The 18731-nt window shown below is 41.9% G+C and overlaps 2 protein-coding genes across 4 annotated transcripts in view; one reads left to right on the top strand and one right to left on the bottom strand.

Annotated features, from left to right (window-relative positions):
- The window catches only part of LOC106612296 (cationic amino acid transporter 2), an 87061-nt gene that overhangs the window by 28564 nt on the left and 39766 nt on the right, over positions 1 to 18731 (bottom strand). The gene's annotated exons all lie outside the window — the stretch shown is intronic.
- Positions 8170 to 18731, top strand: part of anxa6 (annexin A6) — a 37999-nt gene continuing 27437 nt past the window's right edge. For 2 of the 3 annotated variants that reach the window (XM_014213299.3, XM_014213298.3), the window contains exons 1-6: positions 8170 to 8305; positions 9834 to 9878; positions 12370 to 12454; positions 13007 to 13101; positions 14162 to 14275; positions 14859 to 14949. In XM_014213299.3, coding sequence (XP_014068774.1) covers positions 9870 to 9878; positions 12370 to 12454; positions 13007 to 13101; positions 14162 to 14275; positions 14859 to 14949 — 394 coding nt within the window. In that variant the 5' untranslated portion in view covers positions 8170 to 8305; positions 9834 to 9869. 3 annotated transcript variants of the gene reach the window in all.

The following is an 18731-nucleotide window of genomic DNA, read 5'->3' as shown; positions in this document are numbered from 1 at the left end:
CTAAATGGGTTCACAAGCTTCACAAGCTACAATACAGAACTAAATGGGTTCACAAGCTACAATACAGAACTAAATGGGTTCACAAGCAACAATACAGAACTAAATGGGTTCACAAGCAGAAGTAATCACCTCCCAGTCTTAGAAACATAACAAATACACGCCCAGCTTCTAGAATTGTCGTTTCTACCAGTGATCCTAGCAAGCATTTGCTCATAAGATGCCACCGCAAAAATTGATTCTACACTGTTTCAGTGCAGGAGTGGCCCTTCCAGATTCTAAGGATTACTCTAGCTGCTGTAACCATACCAACAGTGATTCTGACCACTCTTTCAGAATAAGAGTGGCCCTTCCAGATTCTAAGGATTACTCTAGCTGCTGTAACCATAACAACGGTGATTCTATCCATTGTTTCAGATTAGGAGTGAACCTTCCAGATTCTAAGGAGTGGTCTGTTTATACACATCCATGTTCCCAGTACCCTTGCCGTGGTTAAATGTGGTGGTTTGCACTTTCGGTTTAGTGTGAATGCTGCCAGCTATCCACTGTTTCTGGTTTGGATAAATCCTAATTGTTACAGTAGGAACAACATCTTCTATGCACTTCCTGATGAACCCAGTCACAGAGTCAGTGTATACGTCTATACTAAAGTTATTCCCAAAGGTGACCTGGAACATTTCCCAGTCCGGGTGATCAGATTAGTCTTGAAGCATAGATTCTAATTGGTCAGACCAACATTGAACCGTCCTTATCACGGTGCTTCTAGTTTAAGTTTCTGCTTATAGGTGAGGAGGAGCAGGATGGAGACGTGATCTGATTTTACATTTACATTTACATTTGTCATTTAGCAGACGCTCTTATCCAGAGCGACTTACAGTAGTGAATGCATACATTTCATTTCATGCATTTTTTGTATTTTTATAAAAAGCTTTCAAATGAAACAAGCAATTTTACACACGGTAAAAAGTAGTTATCTTGACAATACTGCGTTCCAAAAGAGTAGCAGATTTTAACATTAAACATGTTTGGCTTTACCTTAGGCATCCCTCTCAAGCCCTGTACACTGAGAAGGGACAATAGCAGATAAGGTCAGCTCTAGCAGAGATACAGTGAGCTCAAAGTATTGGGACAGTGTGTTTTGTTTTGGCTATGTACTCCAGCACCTTCGATGCAGACGGTCAGCTTTAATTTGAAGGTATTTTCATCCATATGAGCTGTTTAGAAATGACAGCACTTTTTGTACATGGACTCTTTCTCCCCCCCCCCCCCCATTTTAGGGGCCCAAAAGTATTGTGACAAGTTCACTTGTGTGTATCAAAGTTATCAAAAGTTTATTTGGTCCCATATTCTTAGCACACAATGATTACATCAAGAATTGGATTCATTTGCTGTTTTGTTTGTGTAATGTAGCTAGCTAGCTAATTTGTCCTATTTAGCTAGCTTGCTGTTGCTAGCTAATTTGTCCTGGGATATAAACATTGAGTTCTTATTTTACTGAAGGGAGGGAAGGGGAGGGTACTCGTAGATGTCCCAGAAGGTAGAGTAACGATGGTCAAGCATGTTCTATTTGCGTGTAACTCAAGAGATGTGTTGGTAGAATTTTGGGAGCGTTTTCCTCAGATTTAATTTATTAAAGTCCCCAGCTACAATAAATACAGCCTCTGGATATGCAGTTTCCAGTTTGTACAAAGTCTAGTGAAGTTCTTTGAGAGGGGGTCCAGTGTCGGCTTGGGGGTGAATATACACAGCAGTGACAATAACCAAAGAAAATTATCTTGGGATGTAATGTGGTCGGCATTTGATGGTGAGGTATCCCAGATTGGGAGAACAAAAGGACTTGAGTTCCTATAAGTTACCACATTCGCACCATGAGATGTTAATCATTACATAGCCTTCCACCTCTGTTTTCCCAGAGAGTATGTTACAGCCCCTTATGTCTCTCTGAAAGGAGATCCTCGCTCTGAGCTCATCTCTTTTATTGTCCAGAGACTGAACGTTAGCGAGTAACATACTCGGAAGTGGTGGATGGTTCGCTCGCTGCCTGAGCCTGGCTAAAACCCCTCCTCTACTCCCACTCTTCCAGCATCAACGTTTTGATGTGGCACCCGGGATGAATGGGTCTGCCTCGTAAAGTCCAAACAAAGGATCCAGGTCAGGGAAGTCGAATTCCTGGTTGGATTTCTGGTGAGTGACCGCCGATCTAATGTCCAAAATGTATTTTCGGCTGTAGGAAATAATACTAGAAACGTTTTGAGCAAATAATGTAAGAAATAACACACAAAAAAAGTACAAATACTGCAAAGTTTGCTAGGAGTTAGGAACAGGGTAACAGTGTCTGTCGGCCTCATCTTGCATATATAACATCTCAGTGATCACATTGCTGTGTAATCTAGCTAACTATATGAGGAGAAAATAGCCTTGAGTGTCTGCAGTAGAAAGCTACTTTTTGTTCTATAACCATTACAGTAATCCAGGGCATAGTTTCACATTCTGCTCATGGAAAAGCAGAGAAAAACATACTTATCTTTCCCTGGGATGTGATTGAAAGGTATCAAAGATACTGCATACAGTGGCAGATGAACTAATCTTATAAAAAGTCTCAAAATGCCATCATACTTTGGCGGGGGTTGGGAACATTTTAATCTCCAAAAACTGTCTACCCTGTTTGTGCTGTAAGGTGCATGAGCAGGAAAGCCAGGAGAATTCTGGGAAGCTAACAGGGGAGAAGTAGTGGCCAGTATTGCTGGCAGTGATGTAAATACAGTCATGATCCAGCTATGAGGGGTGTCAATATCTCTATTTCTCTCTCTCTCTTTCTGATTCCCACTCTCCTACACACTATAATCTCCTGTGGGCAGATTATGCGTGTAGACAAAGAATCTACCGGGACTGAATGGAATGCATGAGACAACTGTGATCACAACATTTTTGGCAAAATTGACCATTCCTCGCATATTATGCGAGGGCTTGCAAATTTGACCAATCTGCACACTATTTCCGCATAGAACAGTAAAATCATTGCAATATTATCACATAAAACTGACCCATCACCGCAGTAAAAAAAAGAGGGCATGCAATTTCAACCAATCATTGTACATTTACCGCATAATATGGTTCAATCAGCCACACGTCAACAAACTTTTTCCCTCGTCAGCGCATTTTCAAAAAAAAATGGACAAAATCATCGCAAATTGCCATGCAGAATGTCAGAATTGCGGCAGAAAAATCTAGCATTTTATCCCACAAATATCACAAAACATGTCAGCGAAATCCCGGAGGGACGGGATAACGAGCAGCATTAGTTCCGTTTTTGGGGTATTCATCATTGGTTATTTGGATGTGTGAGGATTGGGCAAAGACTGCTTAGGGTGGCTTCATGTCCTCGTGGGAAATGGGAAACTGGGAAGTGGGAAGTCTGACATGATTGTGTTGACGTGCCTTTGAAATCGGAACAATTGTTGAACCACTAAGATTTTAGCTAGCTTGATAAACTAGCTAACATTGCTAATAATAAAGGTAGCTAGCTCGCTTAACATTGACATATGGTCAAACTGGCTACATTCTCCATATTGATAAGGTTGTAGTTGTCAAAAATTGATTTGTTGTCATCTTTTGGTTGAAAATGTAAAATGTCAGTGAAACGTCACAACTCTACAACTCGGGTAACAAGTTTCCCACTTGTGTTTCCGATTTGGAGGGTCATTCAAGTGAAATTTCCCACGGGGAACTAGGAGTTTCTGATAACTCCCATAGCACGTGAACGAAGCAGTAGACTGCATCACCCTTGTGCACACGGATGAAAAGGGAGGGGGGGCTTGGCTGAGAGTTTCCTTTTGCAAGGTTGAGACTTTTTGCCGGAACTCTCAATTTCTAACACAGTGTGAACACAGAAGTTAATCATGCAGCTGACCAAATTACACAAGATTTTACTTCTGGGTTAACGGTAATTACTCACACTCTGATCTCTCTTCCAGTTCTCTCTCTCTTTCTCTCTCTCTCTCTCTCTCTCTCTCTCTCTCTCTCTCTCTCTTACTCTCTCCCATCTCTCTCTTTCTCTCTCACACTCGCCCCCTTTCCATTTCTCTCTGCCTCTCTCTCGCTTTTCTCTCTCTCTCCCCCCTCTCCTGTTCCCCCAAGTTCTGATCTCTCTGCCCCTCCCCCCTCTCTGTCACTCTTGCTCTCTATCTCCTCCTCTCCCTCTCTCTCTCTCCCCCCTCTCTCCCTCTCCCTCTTGCTCTCTCCCCCTCTCCCTCTCTCTCTCCCCCTCTTTCCCTCTTGCTCTCTCCCTCGTTCTCTCTATCCCCCCCTCTCTCTCTCTCTCTCCCCCCTCTCCCTCTCTCTCTCTCCCGCTCTCTCTCTCTCCAGTCTAGCCTTACATTACCCTCTGACCGGAATGGCTCCCGGAAGGCCAGCAGAGACAGAAATAGCACAGTCACAATCTCTCACACAGAATGCTCAGCTCTGGCAAAGTCACAAACCGGTAGGCCTCACAGCTCACACACACCAGTCATAACTCTCTCTCTCACTAAGGTTCAAACTATTATAACTGTGGAATAGTAGATCTGAATATGGTTGTACAGAAGGCCCTGCATGTTGTTTCAATGTTTCAATACTGGCTCCTCTCATAACCTAACATGATTGCAACATAAACGTGTGTATTCACTCTGGTGGAGGTGGCTCCTCTGCATGCAACCTGGACTCAGAGGTAGACGTAACATAATACACATCATTTAAATCAGGTTCCTTTTAGTTTTGAATGAAAGTTGAAAATATGTATTTTCCGGACATTGAAAATACATATTTTTCCGGACGTTGAAATCAGTTTCATTTTCGGGTTCTGAATGAAAGTTGAAATAACATAATTTACAAATGTTGAAAATGCCTGTTTTTTGGTCATTTTTTCTATGGATATATCAACTGCACACAAAGTACATTCTCAATGAATAATGTTTTATAGCCATCACTAGCACATTAGAGGCTGCTGCCTATTAACGTAGACTTGAAATCACTGGCCACTTTAATAAATGGAACACTAGTCACTTGAATAATGTGTACATATCTTGCATTACTCATCTCATATGTTTATACTGTATTTTATTCTGTTCTACTGTATCTTAGTCTATGCCGCTCTGACATTGCTCGTTCATATACGCTACCGGTCAAAAGTTTTAGAACACCTACTCATTCAAGGGTTTTTCTTTATATTTACTATTTTCTAGATTGTAGAATAATAGTGAAGACATCAAAACTATGAAATAACACATATGGAATCATAAAGTAATCAAAAAAGTGTTAAACAAATCAAAATATATTTTAAATATGAGTTTCTTCAAATAGCCTCCCTTTGTCTTGACAGTTTTGCACACTCTTGGCATTCTCTCAACCAGAGATTGTCCCCTAGTTCCCTTTTTAGCAAGGTGGAGACTAAGTAACAACAAATCTCTTTTTAAGTTCTTAGTACTGAACAAAACAACAAGTTCTTTGTACTGGAGGCAAAGTGCTGGCACAGGATGTGTGGGGTTAGGGGCTCCCAAGTGGCGCACTGCATCTCAGTGCAAGAGGTACCACTACAGTCCCTGGTTCAAATCCAGGCTGTATCACATTCGGCCACAATTGGGAGTCCCATAGGGCAGCGCATAATTATTATTTATTTATTTATTTTACCTTTATTTAACTAGACAAGTCAGTTAAGAACAAATTCTTATTTTCAATGATGGCCTAGGAACAGTGGGTTAAACTCATTACACTTTTGAATGTGGGTCAAAAGGGAAATAAAAGTATTATCTGAGTTTTCTCGCGCCCTCCCAGAGTCCTCCTTGCTAGCTAGAGGGAGTGACACCGGTAGACAGTGTCCTTCGCTCCTACCTGCCGAACACCTGCATTAACAGAACTGCTGGAAAACAGTGCCCGACAGGCGGGGGCGAAGGACACTGTCTACCGGTCACCCCCACCTACCGCTAGCACAGCAGGCACTGTGTGTTAGCTAACTAGTTAGCTCGCTAGTTACGCCGTGTGCTAGCTTGCTAGTTAGCTAGCACATAGTGTTGCCTCTGCCTCCCGCCTGCTGTGTTCCCGGAGAAAACCGTGCCCAATAGACGGGGACGAAGGACACTGTCTACCGGTCGCCTGCTAGTTAGCTAGCTTGTACACAGTGTCGATTCCGCCTGCTGTGTACCGGACCAGCTGGCAGTGTCCAGTAGACAGTGTCCTTCGCTCCTGCCTGCCGAACACCTCGCAGTCATTAACAGAACTGCAGGAAAACAGGCTGGGACGAAGGACACTGTCTAGCGGTGTGCGACTTGCTAGCTACCATTGTCACCCCCGCCCCTTCTTCTGTGAGGTTTATCAGCGGCTGGCATCCAACGTTATTGTGCATTAAAGCCACCTACTGTACTGGACCGGCCCCACCTCCCTCCTATCCTAGCCTCTCTAGGGTAGGGGGCAGTATTTGCACAGCCGGATAAAAAACGTACCCGATTTAATCTGGTTATTACTACTGCCCAGAAACTAGAATATGCATATCATTGTTTGATTTGGATAGAAAACACCCTAAAGTTTCTAAAACTGTTTGAATGGTGTCTGTGAGTATAACAGAACTAATATGGCAGGCAAAAACCTGAGAAGATTCCAAACAGGAAGTGCCCTCTCTGACCATTACTTGGCCTTCTACACTCTCTTTATTGAAAACTGAGGATCTCTGCTGTAACGTGACACTTCCTACGGCTCCCATAGGCTCTCAGAAGGCGGCAGAACGTTGAATGATGACTTTGCAGCCCATGGCTGAAAAACAGTAGCGCATTTGGTAAGTGGTCGATCTGAGAACAATGAGACTGGCACGCGCGTGCACGAGACGAGGCCATTTTAGATTTTTTGTCTTTGAACGAAAACAGGGTTTCCCGGTCGGAATATTATCGCTTTTTTATGAGAAAAATCGCATAAAAATTTATTTTAAACAGCGTTTGACATGCTTCGAAGTACGGTAATGGAATATTTAGATTTTTTTTGTCACGATACGCGTCGGCGCGTCACCCTTCGTTACCCTTCGGATAGTGTCTTGAACGCACGAACAAAACAGAGGATATTTGAACATAACTATGGATTATTTTGAACCAAACCAACATTTGTGATTGAAGTAGAAGTCCTGGGAGTGCATTCTGACGAAGAACAGCAAAGGTAATCCAATTTTTCTTATAGTAAATCTGAGTTTGGTGAGTGCCAAACTTGGTGGGTGTCAAAATAGCTAGCCCGTGATGGCGAGCTATCTACTCAGAATATTGCAAAATGTGCTTTTGCCGAAAAGCTATTTTAAAATCGGACATAGCGATTGCATAAAGGAGTTCTGTATCTATAATTCTTAAAATAATTGTTATGTTTTTTGTGAACGTTTATCGTGAGTAATTTAGTAAATTCACCGGAAGTATGCGGTGGGTATGCTAGTTCTGAACGTCACATGCTATTGTAAAAAGCTGTTTTTTTATATAAATATGAACTTGATTGAACAAAACATGCATGTATTGTATAACATAATGTCCTAGGAGTGTCATCTGATGAAGATCATCAAAGGTTAGTGCTGCATTTAGCTGTGGTTTGGGTTTATGTGACATTATATGCTAGCTTGAAAAATGGGTGTCTGATTATTTCTGGCTGGGTACTCTGCTGACATAATCTAATGATTTGCTTTCGTTGTAAAGCCTTTTTGAAATCGGACAGTGTGGTTAGATTAACGAGAGTCTTGTCTTTAAAATGGTGTAAAATAGTCATATGTTTGAGAAATTGAAGTAATAGCATTTCTAAGGAATTTGAATATCGCGCCACGGGATTCCACTGGCTGTTGAGTAGGTGGGACGATTTCGTACCACATACCCTAGAGAGGCTAGCTTAAAAATGGACCAATAGAAGTATAAAGAGGGTTTCCAGCAGATGCCAGAATTCCCACATGCAGGAACACCCTGAATTGCTGGCTGCAATTGCATCCCTCTTTGACCTGACTGGACCAAAAATATGTCCTAAAGAAGGTCCATGCTTAGTGGGTATATGGAGCGTCCAGAAAGACCAAACAGCACAAGTAAATTAGTTGTTTAAATCTTTGTTAATTTACTGTAAAACCGTTTTTATTCAGTGTGGAAGGGCTCGCTGTTTGAAAAGGAAACTCTTTTTGACGCACTGCCGGTGAGCGCCGCAGTTATTACGTCAGCTCGAGGACAGGGAATAAGACAGCTCGCTGTTTCAACACCGGGCAACACGCAGGAGAGAGGAGGTCAGCACTGCGGCGTGGGTTGATTTGGATCAAATTAGTTCTGTAAAAGAGGTGAGTTTGCGTTTTGCATTGTAACGAGTTTCCTATAGTGTCAAATGCTCAACAATATAGGCTAAGATAATGTTGTCGCAAGTCATGTAAAGACAATAACGGAGCTATAACGGGTTGTTTAGGCTATTATTAGCCTAGCCCAAGCCTATGATATGAGAGCAATAAACAGACAGACAGACCCATTTTTCAAACCAAGAAGTGTAAATAACAACATAGAGAAAAGGGTGGAGCAATGTTGTAAATGTAAAGCAATGGACTGAGCATAGACATGAGTCATGTTTATGATTGATGTCCATTGTGTAAATAGTCAAATTCTAAGTTATGTGTTTTAAACAGAATTCAAACAAAACAAAAAAGTTATGCTTTATGAATATAAAGTTGTATAATTTGTTTGGGGTGGGAGACTGAGAGATGGGGTGTGGTCGTGGACATTCTGTGGCTATAGGGATTGTGGATCAAACTATTTTAGGAGACTGAACACAGCTGTGGGCATATCTTAAACAAACTAAGATACTTTTCTTAGATTGTTTATCTCATATCCTCACTAATGGAGAAACTCTCAGAAATCATACAATTGACTGCAATACTGCGTGCTATGCCAGAGGACAGCTTGTCCTCACTGGGTGCTTCTCCTGCGGTATATATTCTTTATGAGAATCTGAATGACTAACATCTCATTTGGAAGTCCAACAGCATTCCCTTTACTTATACACAATTTCTTATGCTACACTGCTTTTTCATCTACTGTAGAATCCATCATCATAGACCATGTGTGCTTTGGTTCAAAGTTGAGATGCTACAAAACAATTCAACAAGAGTGTCAGAACAAGTTTAACCTAACCGTACCATTGTAAAAGTAGATGTTTCATTATTAGATGTTCTATGTCCCTTTCTCCACCTCACCAGATGCTAAAGCTAACTACCACTCTGAAAGGGAACACTGTAGCCTTACTGAACTGCAGGAGAGGAGCAGCCAACATTTTTCCTGTGGAAAACGTGGCTATGCTTTAACCAGTAGGCCACAAGCCAACCACCCTACATTTACTGCCAACACGTCAGCATGTGGGTGGTCCCCCTTGTGTCTTCTCCCTGCATAATCCTATAGCACGCCTACTAGTGACTTTTATTATGAAACAGTATTTTGATCTTCCAAGGCAGTCTTCTCTAGTGCAGGTTCTGTGGATGGTGTTGTGCTGATAGAGCAGAACCCTGACCACCATCATTCAATGACATATCAAGTATATTTTCATTAGCCTATGGTCCAATAGCATCTCTTGTTCATCCGGCCATACATGTTGATCAGAATCATATCATGTAAACATTGACGGTTAGGATCGATAAGATGGCACAGCCAGAACAGGACTGGCCACCACTTGGTTTCTGTAAAAAGCACTTTGTTACAACTGCGAGTTGTAAAAAGGGCTCTATAAATACATTTCATTGATTGATATTGATACCATCATATTAAACAGCATGTTACAATGTTTCTCTGTTCTCATTTCTGCTTCGTATATATCTTGTCTTGCAGGTTGATTGTTTCCTGCATATCCTTAAAAGACCAAATATGGGAATGGTAAGTCAATATGGTAATCCTGTGTCTGCCATTCTCTCAGTGCTATGTGTAGCTACAGTAAAGCTATAAGGATAAACATATCCTATTCCATAATGACTGTATGATAATGAGGTAAGGACAGAGGAGGGGTCAGATGAGCAGTCATCAGCCTTGGGGCGTCTGTTTATTGTAATGGCAGCAGGCTAGTATAAGGTGTCACTCTTCCCTCTGGCAACCTGGACATGCTATTGACAGACACACAGAGAGAGCTTCGGAAGGCATACGGCAGGCCTGCTTCTCTATCTAATACCTAGTCTCGGACACCCAGGTTCCGCTCATGTAAGCTCTGAAAGTCCAGTCAATAAGAGGAGATTTGCAAGGATGGCTCTGCTAGACTATTTAATATCAAAACCATGTCCAAGGATGGCCCTGCTAGACTATTTAATATCAAAACCATGTCCAAGGATGGCCCTGCTAGACTATTTAATATCAAAACCATGTCCAAGGATGGCCCTGCTAGACTATTTAATATCAAAACCATGTCCAAGGATGGCCCTGCTAGACTATTTAATATCAAAACCATGTCCAAGGATGGCCCTGCTAGACTATTTAATATCAAAACCATGTCCAAGGATGGCCCTGCTAGACTATCTAGTATCAAAACCATGTCCAAGGATGGCCCTGCTAGACCATGTCCTTTGCGGTTCTGCTGGATCTGTTGGTTGGAGCATGTTATTAGCTACACCAGAGTAGCAAAACAAACGACAAGTTAGCCATAGCACAGACAGACTGGTGCCAAGGATAGTGCAGTGTCTGGATGGAAGTTGTGAGCAGCCAAGCACTACTGTAGTTTAGTTCTATCATCAAAACAAATAGCTCTAGTAATTCACTTGTATCATCTGAACATACTGTGATTATTATCTATGTTCTACTTTGCTTATTTGCTGCTTGAACAGTCTGTCTGCTGAAAGGACTTTTGCTATAGGCCCGTTGGTTTGGTCCTGTTGCTATGTGGGTGATACCTCCCAGCTGTCCTGGGGAGTGATGGTCTCTATGGTAGAGCTGTAGTAGGGGCACATTTTGAGCATGGGCAGTGGCCTCCTTGGCTGTCTGGCTGGCTGGATTTCTGGGTAGGAGACATTGGCTGTGTGCCTCAATGCAGCAGAAATAATCTCCACAGAAACAGCAGCTGAATGGATATGTTTCTCAGATACAGGATAAGAAATACATATCAGATATAGGCTTGGGATTCTTCAAGACAGATCTGTAGTCTCTGAGCTGTTTATTTGGTTCTTGTTTATCACATAATCTTCAATGTGTATTTTCATGTCATATGAACACTGGTATTTTCCGCACTGCATATTTGATTGAATTGCAGCCCTGGCGGCTGTATTGTGTTTTATTGTTACTGTGTTGATTTGAAGGCAGCTTCTCTGAAGCCGTGTCAGACCCCTGCAGAGTGAGCAGGTCTCTGTGTGTGTAACCGGACTCCCCATTCCTCTCTGCACACACACTGCTGTTCTGGAGGGGGCAGCTGTAGGCAGGGGGGCAGACTGGTGTCAGCTGTCTGTCTGCCTGTCAGCCCGCTGCTCAGGGCAGGCTTGGCCACAGAGACTGCAGCCACAGCCCTTCCTGCTCCCTGTACACCCACACAGACCTTTTTTGCCCCCTGTACACCCACACAGCCCCTTCCTGCCCCCTGTACACCCACACAGCCCCTTCCTGCCCCCTGTACACCCACACAGACCCTTCCTGCCCCCTGTACACCCACACAGCCCCTTCCTGCCCCCTGTACACCCACACAGCCCCTTCCTGCCCCCTGTACACCCACACAGCCCCTTCCTGCCCCCTGTACACCCACACAGCCCCTTCCTGCCCCCTGTACACCCACACAGCCCCTTCCTGCTCCCTGTACACCCACACAGCCCCTTCCTGCCTCCTGTACACCCACACAGCCCCTTCCTGCCCCCCGTACACCCACACAGCCCCTTCCTGCCCCCTGTACACCCACACAGCCCCTTCCTGCCCCCTGTACACCCACACAGCCCCTTCCTGCCCCCTGTACACCCACACAGCCCCTTCCTGCCCCCTGTACACCCACACAGCCCCTTCCTGCTCCCTGTACACCCACACAGCCCCTTTTTGCTCCCTGTGCACCCACACAGCCTCTTTTTGCTCCCTGTGCACCCACACAGACCCTTTTTGCTCCCTGTACACCCACACAGACCTTTTTTGCCCCCTGTACACCCACACAGCCCCTCAAAGGCTCCAACACAGCCCACAAACACACCCACAACCCCTCACTTCAATGTGACTTTAATTAACCCTGGGATAGGCCCAGAGAAATTCCTGGCCCCTCATTCATTCTTCTGTGCCCAACTAGTCATACCCAGCATCCAGTTGGCTCAATCAACCCTTTTCCCCTGCTCTGAAATGCATTGTTTTGAATGAAAATGTGTTCTTTAACAACTGACCTGATAAAGTGGATAAAATATCATGAATATTTTTCTAGGGGTTCCGAGGCACAGTAACCGATGCTCCAGACTTTGATGCCAGTGCAGATGCTGAGACGCTCTACAATGCCATGAAAGGCATTGGTGAGTAACACTGTAGCTACACTTAGTGTCCACTGTAGGGCAGGGGTACACTAGCCTGGTAAAACCAAACAGAACACTGCACTGCACTTTGTTTCAGTTTACTTCAGTTCTGTCTGGTTTTATTAACCAAGCTAGAGATGCACAACTCCAACACCAGTATTCACAGCTGTTTAGAACAGGGCTGTTTTAACCCTGTTCCTGGAGAGATACCGTCCTGTAGGTTTTCACTCCAACCCTGTCCCTGGAAAGCTACCATCCTGTAGGTTTTAACTCCAACCATGTTCCTGGAGAGCTACCGTCCTGTAAGTTTTCACTCTAACCCTAATCTAGCACACCTGATTCTGGTAATTAGCTGGTTGATAAGAATCAGGTTAGTTACAACGGGGGTTGGAGCAACAATCTACAGGAGGGTAGCTCATAGGAATAGATTAGAATTATTCTATTTCAGTGGTGTAGCTCTCCAGGAACAGGGTTGGACAGCCCTGGCTTACAAGGTTCTAAAGTCAAATGTTACTAATGATGTTACTGTTGATCTTCCTCTGTGCTCTGCAGGCAGCGACAAGGAGGCCATCTTGGATTTGGTCACTGGCAGAAGCAATGCTCAGAGACAGGAGATTGTACAGGCGTACAAGTCTAGCTATGGGAAGGTACAGGAACATCACATTATAACATCTAACATCACGTCTATCGTCACGTTTCTGTACCTTTCCAGAGCTGGACCTGGATTGCATTGAAATTATATTTTTTTTTTTTGGGGGGGGGGGGGGGATTCATGTACATAAACATCACTATATATAATTTGGTGTTGAATGCTTTGAGATAAATACCAGAAAGTACCCATTGTTACTGTGACCCACTCTATGATCTTTAGTTAATACCAGGTAAATACTGGATCAGTACCAGCTAAAACCACAGTGTAAAATTAAGCTATACCACAAATTCCACAATTCAGTGTGCCATTTATTAGAAGGTACAATACATTCTTAGTTAAATTCCAGAGGTGCATGCATCAAGGGAAATAGCTTGTGTACATTAGCTAATGGTAGCTAACATTTCCCATTTGTGTTGTTTTATGCTAACGTTAGCTAACATTTACCGTTTGTGTTGTTTTATGCTAACGTTAGCTAACATTTACCTTTTGTGTTGTTTTATGCTAACGTTAGCTAACATTTCCCGTTTGTGTTGTTTTATGCTAACGTTAATGAACATTTCCCATTTGTGTTGCTTTATCCTAACGTTAGCTAACAGTCTGAGAAGGTAGTGTGCAGCGAACGTCAGTGTCTTTTTGGGGTCTAAACTGCCACTACAAATAATAATGTAACCATGTAGGCTTTCTATTACATGTAGTAGGAATAGCAAAGTCATTTGCAGTTTGACTATTGTCCCTGAACTTCCTCAGTTATCCTTACAAAAAAATTATCTGTTTGATGTTTCACTGTAACATTTTGGAATATTCATTCAAATCGTTCAACTGAAATTGTTGCTAAGTAACATGTTTGGCGCTAACAGAAGCGTTGTTGAACTCACTATACTCTACTGAGCACATTGTGTCACACATCATGACAGGATAACATCGAAACAGACATGTGTCTTACTAACTGTGTTGAATTCTTTAAGGTAAGTTTGTCCAGTCAATTTGCAATTCAACAATTCACTGTGCAAACACCATGAGAGGGTAACTTCATAACAGACGTCTCTCTTCCCCAGGACCTGATAGATGACCTGAAGTATGAGCTGACGGGGAATTTTGAACGCCTCATCGTCAGTCTGATGAGACCCCAGGCCTACCATGACGCCAAAGAGATCCACGATGCCATCAAAGTAAGATACTGTAGTATAAATCTATGATGTCATCAAAGTGAGATAATATAGTAGAAATCTATGATGTCATCAAAGTGAGATAATGTAGTAGAAATCTATGATGCCATCAAAGTAAGATACTGTAGTATAAATCTATGATGTCATCAAAGTGAGATAATATAGTAGAAATCTATGATGTCATCAAAGTGAGATAATGTAGTAGAAATCTATGATGACATCAAAGTGAGATACTGTAGTAGAAATCTATGATGTCATCAAAGTGAGATAATACAGTAGAAATCTATGATGTCATCAAAGTGAGATAATGTAGTAGAAATCTATGATGCCATCAAAGTGAGATAATGTAGTAGAAATCTATGATGTCATCAAAGTGAGATACTGTAGTAGAAATCTATGATGTCATCAAAGTGAGATACTGTAGTAGAAATCTATGATGCCATCAAATGGTTAAATTTTGGAAGTAAAAAGTTAAGAAACAGGAAAATGATCAGAATTGAGAATACCCACATCAGACACCGACTGTTACACAGCCCAGTTAGTAACTTATGCCATTCTGTATTTCATGTAATGCTTTATTTCTAAGGGGGCAGGAACAGATGAGAAGTGCCTGATTGAAGTCTTGGCCTCCAGGAACAACCAACAGATACACGACCTGGTGGAGGCATACACGGATGGTAACATATATTTCTTCCTCCCATTAGAATAGATAGTAAGATTTATTTCTTCCTCCCATTAGAATAGATGGTAAGATATATTTCCTCCATCCCATTAGATGGTAAGATATATTTCCTCCATCCCATTAGATGGTAAGATATATTTCCTCCATCCCATTAGATGGTAAGATATATTTCCTCCCTCCCAATCGATGGTAAGATATATTTCCTCCCTCCCAATCGATGGTAAGATATATTTCTCCCTCCCAATCGATGGTAAGATATATTTCTTCCTCCCATTAGATGGTAAGATATATTTCTTCCTCCCATTAGATGGTAAGATATATTTCCTCCCTCCCATTAGATGGTAAGATATATTTCCTCCCTCCCATTAGAAGGTAAGATATATTTCCTCCCTCCCATTAGATGGTAAGATATATTTCCTCCCTCCCATTAGAAGGTAAGAAGATATATTTCTTCCTCCCATTAGAAGGTAAGAAGATATATTTCCTCCCTCCCATTAGATGGTAAGAGATATATTTCTTCCTCCCATTAGAAGGTAAGATATATTTCCTCCATACCATTAGATGGTAAGAGATATATTTCCTCCATCCCATTAGATGGTAAGAGATATATTTCCTCCATCCCATTAGATGGTAAGAGATATATTTCCTCCATCCCATTAGATGGTAAGAGATATATTTCTTCCTCCCATTAGATGGTAAGAGATATATTTCTTCCTCCCATTAGATGGTAAGAGATATTTCCTCCATCCCATTAGATGGTAAGAAATATATTTCTTCCTCCCATTAGAAGGTAAGATATATTTCCTCCATCCCATTAGATGGTAAGAGATATATTTCTTCCTCCCATTAGATGGTAAGAGATATATTTCTTCCTCCCATTAGATGGTAAGAGATATATTTCTTCCTCCCATTAGATGGTAAGAGATATATTTCTTCCTCCCATTAGATGGTAAGAGATATATTTCTTCCTCCCATTAGATGGTAAGAGATATATTTCTTCCTCCCATTAGATGGTAAGAGATATATTTCTTCCTCCCATTAGATGGTAAGAGATATATTTCTCCCTCCCATTAGATGGTAAGATATATTTCCTCCCTCCCATTAGATGGTAATATATATTTCCTCCCTCCCATTAGAAGCTGAATGGTGGAGATGTCTGCAGATCCATCAAACAATCGATCTTGATCTTGAGCATCAAAACATAATCACAATCACAGTGCAAAAAGACAAATACAGTTACAGTATGACCATATTATAATAATAATAATTTATTAAACTTTTATAGCATGTTTTATTACAATCTCAAAGAGCTTTAAGCAACAACAAAAAATGAAAAAAAGACATACAATTTAGAAAAACCAAAACAAATAGTTCATGGCCGATCATGGCAGGCAGGGTAGTTAATTAATGGCTTGAGGCAGTCGGCACCAGGTGGAAGGCTAGAGTAGAGGCAGTTCAGAGGTGAAACAGAGGAGGGGGGTCACATCCAGGGGGTGTCAGACTGGTCCAGAGCTGTTCATCAAGGGCACCTTGGCCCTTTCCGTAGCTGAAGCGGCGCTTCTCAGTAATAGTCTCTGAAGTCAATCTCCATGGGTAGAACTCCTTCACTACAGTACCGATGTGTAGCACCCAACAGGGTGAACCCACGACAGCCGCGAAAGCACCACAAAAGCACACTGCACATCAGTCCAGAAGCTAACCACTGGAGAAAACTGCTCAAAACTTCAACATCTTCAACGAGCCTGCCATCTCCAAACAACACCCCCTTACTTTGAATCAAAACATAGCTAGCTAGCTAGTTTGCTAGAAACTTAGCTATCTGAGCTTCTTGATGACAGTGACGCATTAGTTAGGTGAAACCAACTGACTTACCAGTCATGCCATGCCGATAGCTAACAAATTAGCTAAGAAAAACAAAAATGGTATTAAAAAATGCAATAAAAAGTACTTAAAATGTATTCAATATTTACACATTTACAGGAGCTCCTAGCCTTGGTTGCTATGGCAATGATTGAACCTCAAATATAGTACATCACAGCTATAGTATTAAATACAACTGTATACAGCTGACACACCAAATACATCTACAGTATGAAATACACCTGTATACAGCTGACACACACCAAATACATCTACAGTATGAAATACAGCTGACACACCAAATACATCTACAGTATGAAATACACCTGTATACAGCTGACACACACCAAATACATCTACAGTATGAAATACACCTGTATACAGCTGACACACACCAAATACATCTACAGTATGAAATACACCTGTATACAGCTGACACACACCAAATACATCTACAGTTTGAAATACACCTGTATACAGCTGACACACACCAAATACATCTACAGTATGAAATACACCTGTATACAGCTGACACACACCAAATACATCTACAGTATGAAATACACCTGTATACAGCTGACACACACCAAATACATCTACAGTTTGAAATACACCTGTATACAGCTGACACACACCAAATACATCTACAGTATGAAATATAGCTGACACACACCAAATACATCTACAGTATGAAATATACCTGTATACAGCTGAAACACACCAAATACATCTACAGTTTGAAATACACCTGTATACAGCTGACACACCAAATACATCTACAGTATGAAATACACATGTATACAGCTGGCACACACCAAATACATCTACAGTATGAAATACACCTGTATACAGCTGACACACACCAAATACATCTACAGTTTGAAATAAACCTGTATACAGCTGACACACCAAATACATCTACAGTATGAAATACACCTGTATACAGCTGACACACACCAAATACATCTACAGTATGAAATACACCTGTATACAGCTGACACACACCAAATACATTTACAGTATGAAATACACCTGTATACCGCTGACACACACCAAATACAGATATAGGATTTTGATTTGATCACTCTTTTGTTGCTGAGAATTTTGCTGCACAGCAGGAAATGCAAACGTGTAGTGTATTCAAGGCTTCTGAAGTTTGTAATTTCCACATGAATTCCCATTTCCTGTTGCTGCAGCTACAGTATGACATGCTCTACAGAAGTACAGTGGGGCAAAAAAGTATTTAGTCAGCCACCAATTGTGCAAGTTCTCCCACTTAAAAAGATGAGAGAGGCCTGTAATTTTCATCATAGGTACACGTCAACTATGACAGACAAAATGAGAAAAAAAAATCAAGAAAATCATATTGCAGGATTTTTAATGAATTTATTTGCAAATTATGGTGGAGAACTTGCACAATTGGTGGCTGACTTAATACTTTTTTGCCCAACTGTATGTGGGCACCCCTTCAAATTAGTGGATTTGGCTATTTCAGCCACACCCATTGCTGACATTTGTATAAAACCGAACACACAGCCATGCAATCTCCACAGACAAACATTAACAGTAAAATGGCTTTACTGAAGAGCTCAGTGACATTCAACGTGGCACCGTTCCAACAAGTCAGTTCGTCAAATTTCTGCGCTGCTCAAGCTGCCCCGGTCAACTCTAAGTGCTGTTATTTTGAAGTGGAAACATCTAGGAGCAACAACGGCTCAGGCCACACAAGCTCACAGAACGGGACCACCGAGTGCTGAAGCGTGTAGCGCGTAAATATCGTCTGTCCTCAGTTGTAACACTCACTACCGAGTTACAAACTGCCTCTGGAAGCAACGTGAGCACAAGAACTGTTTGTCGGGAGCTTCATGATATGGGTTTCCATGGCCAAGCAGCCACACACAAGCCTAAGATCACCAT

This window comes from Salmo salar, chromosome 09, assembly GCF_965601325.2.
Source record: "Salmo salar chromosome 09, fSalSal1, whole genome shotgun sequence".
NCBI classification, from domain to species: Eukaryota; Metazoa; Chordata; class Actinopteri; order Salmoniformes; family Salmonidae; genus Salmo; species Salmo salar.
The sequence above is the reverse complement of the archived record's forward strand: the minus strand, read 5'-3'. Positions and strand labels throughout refer to the sequence as shown.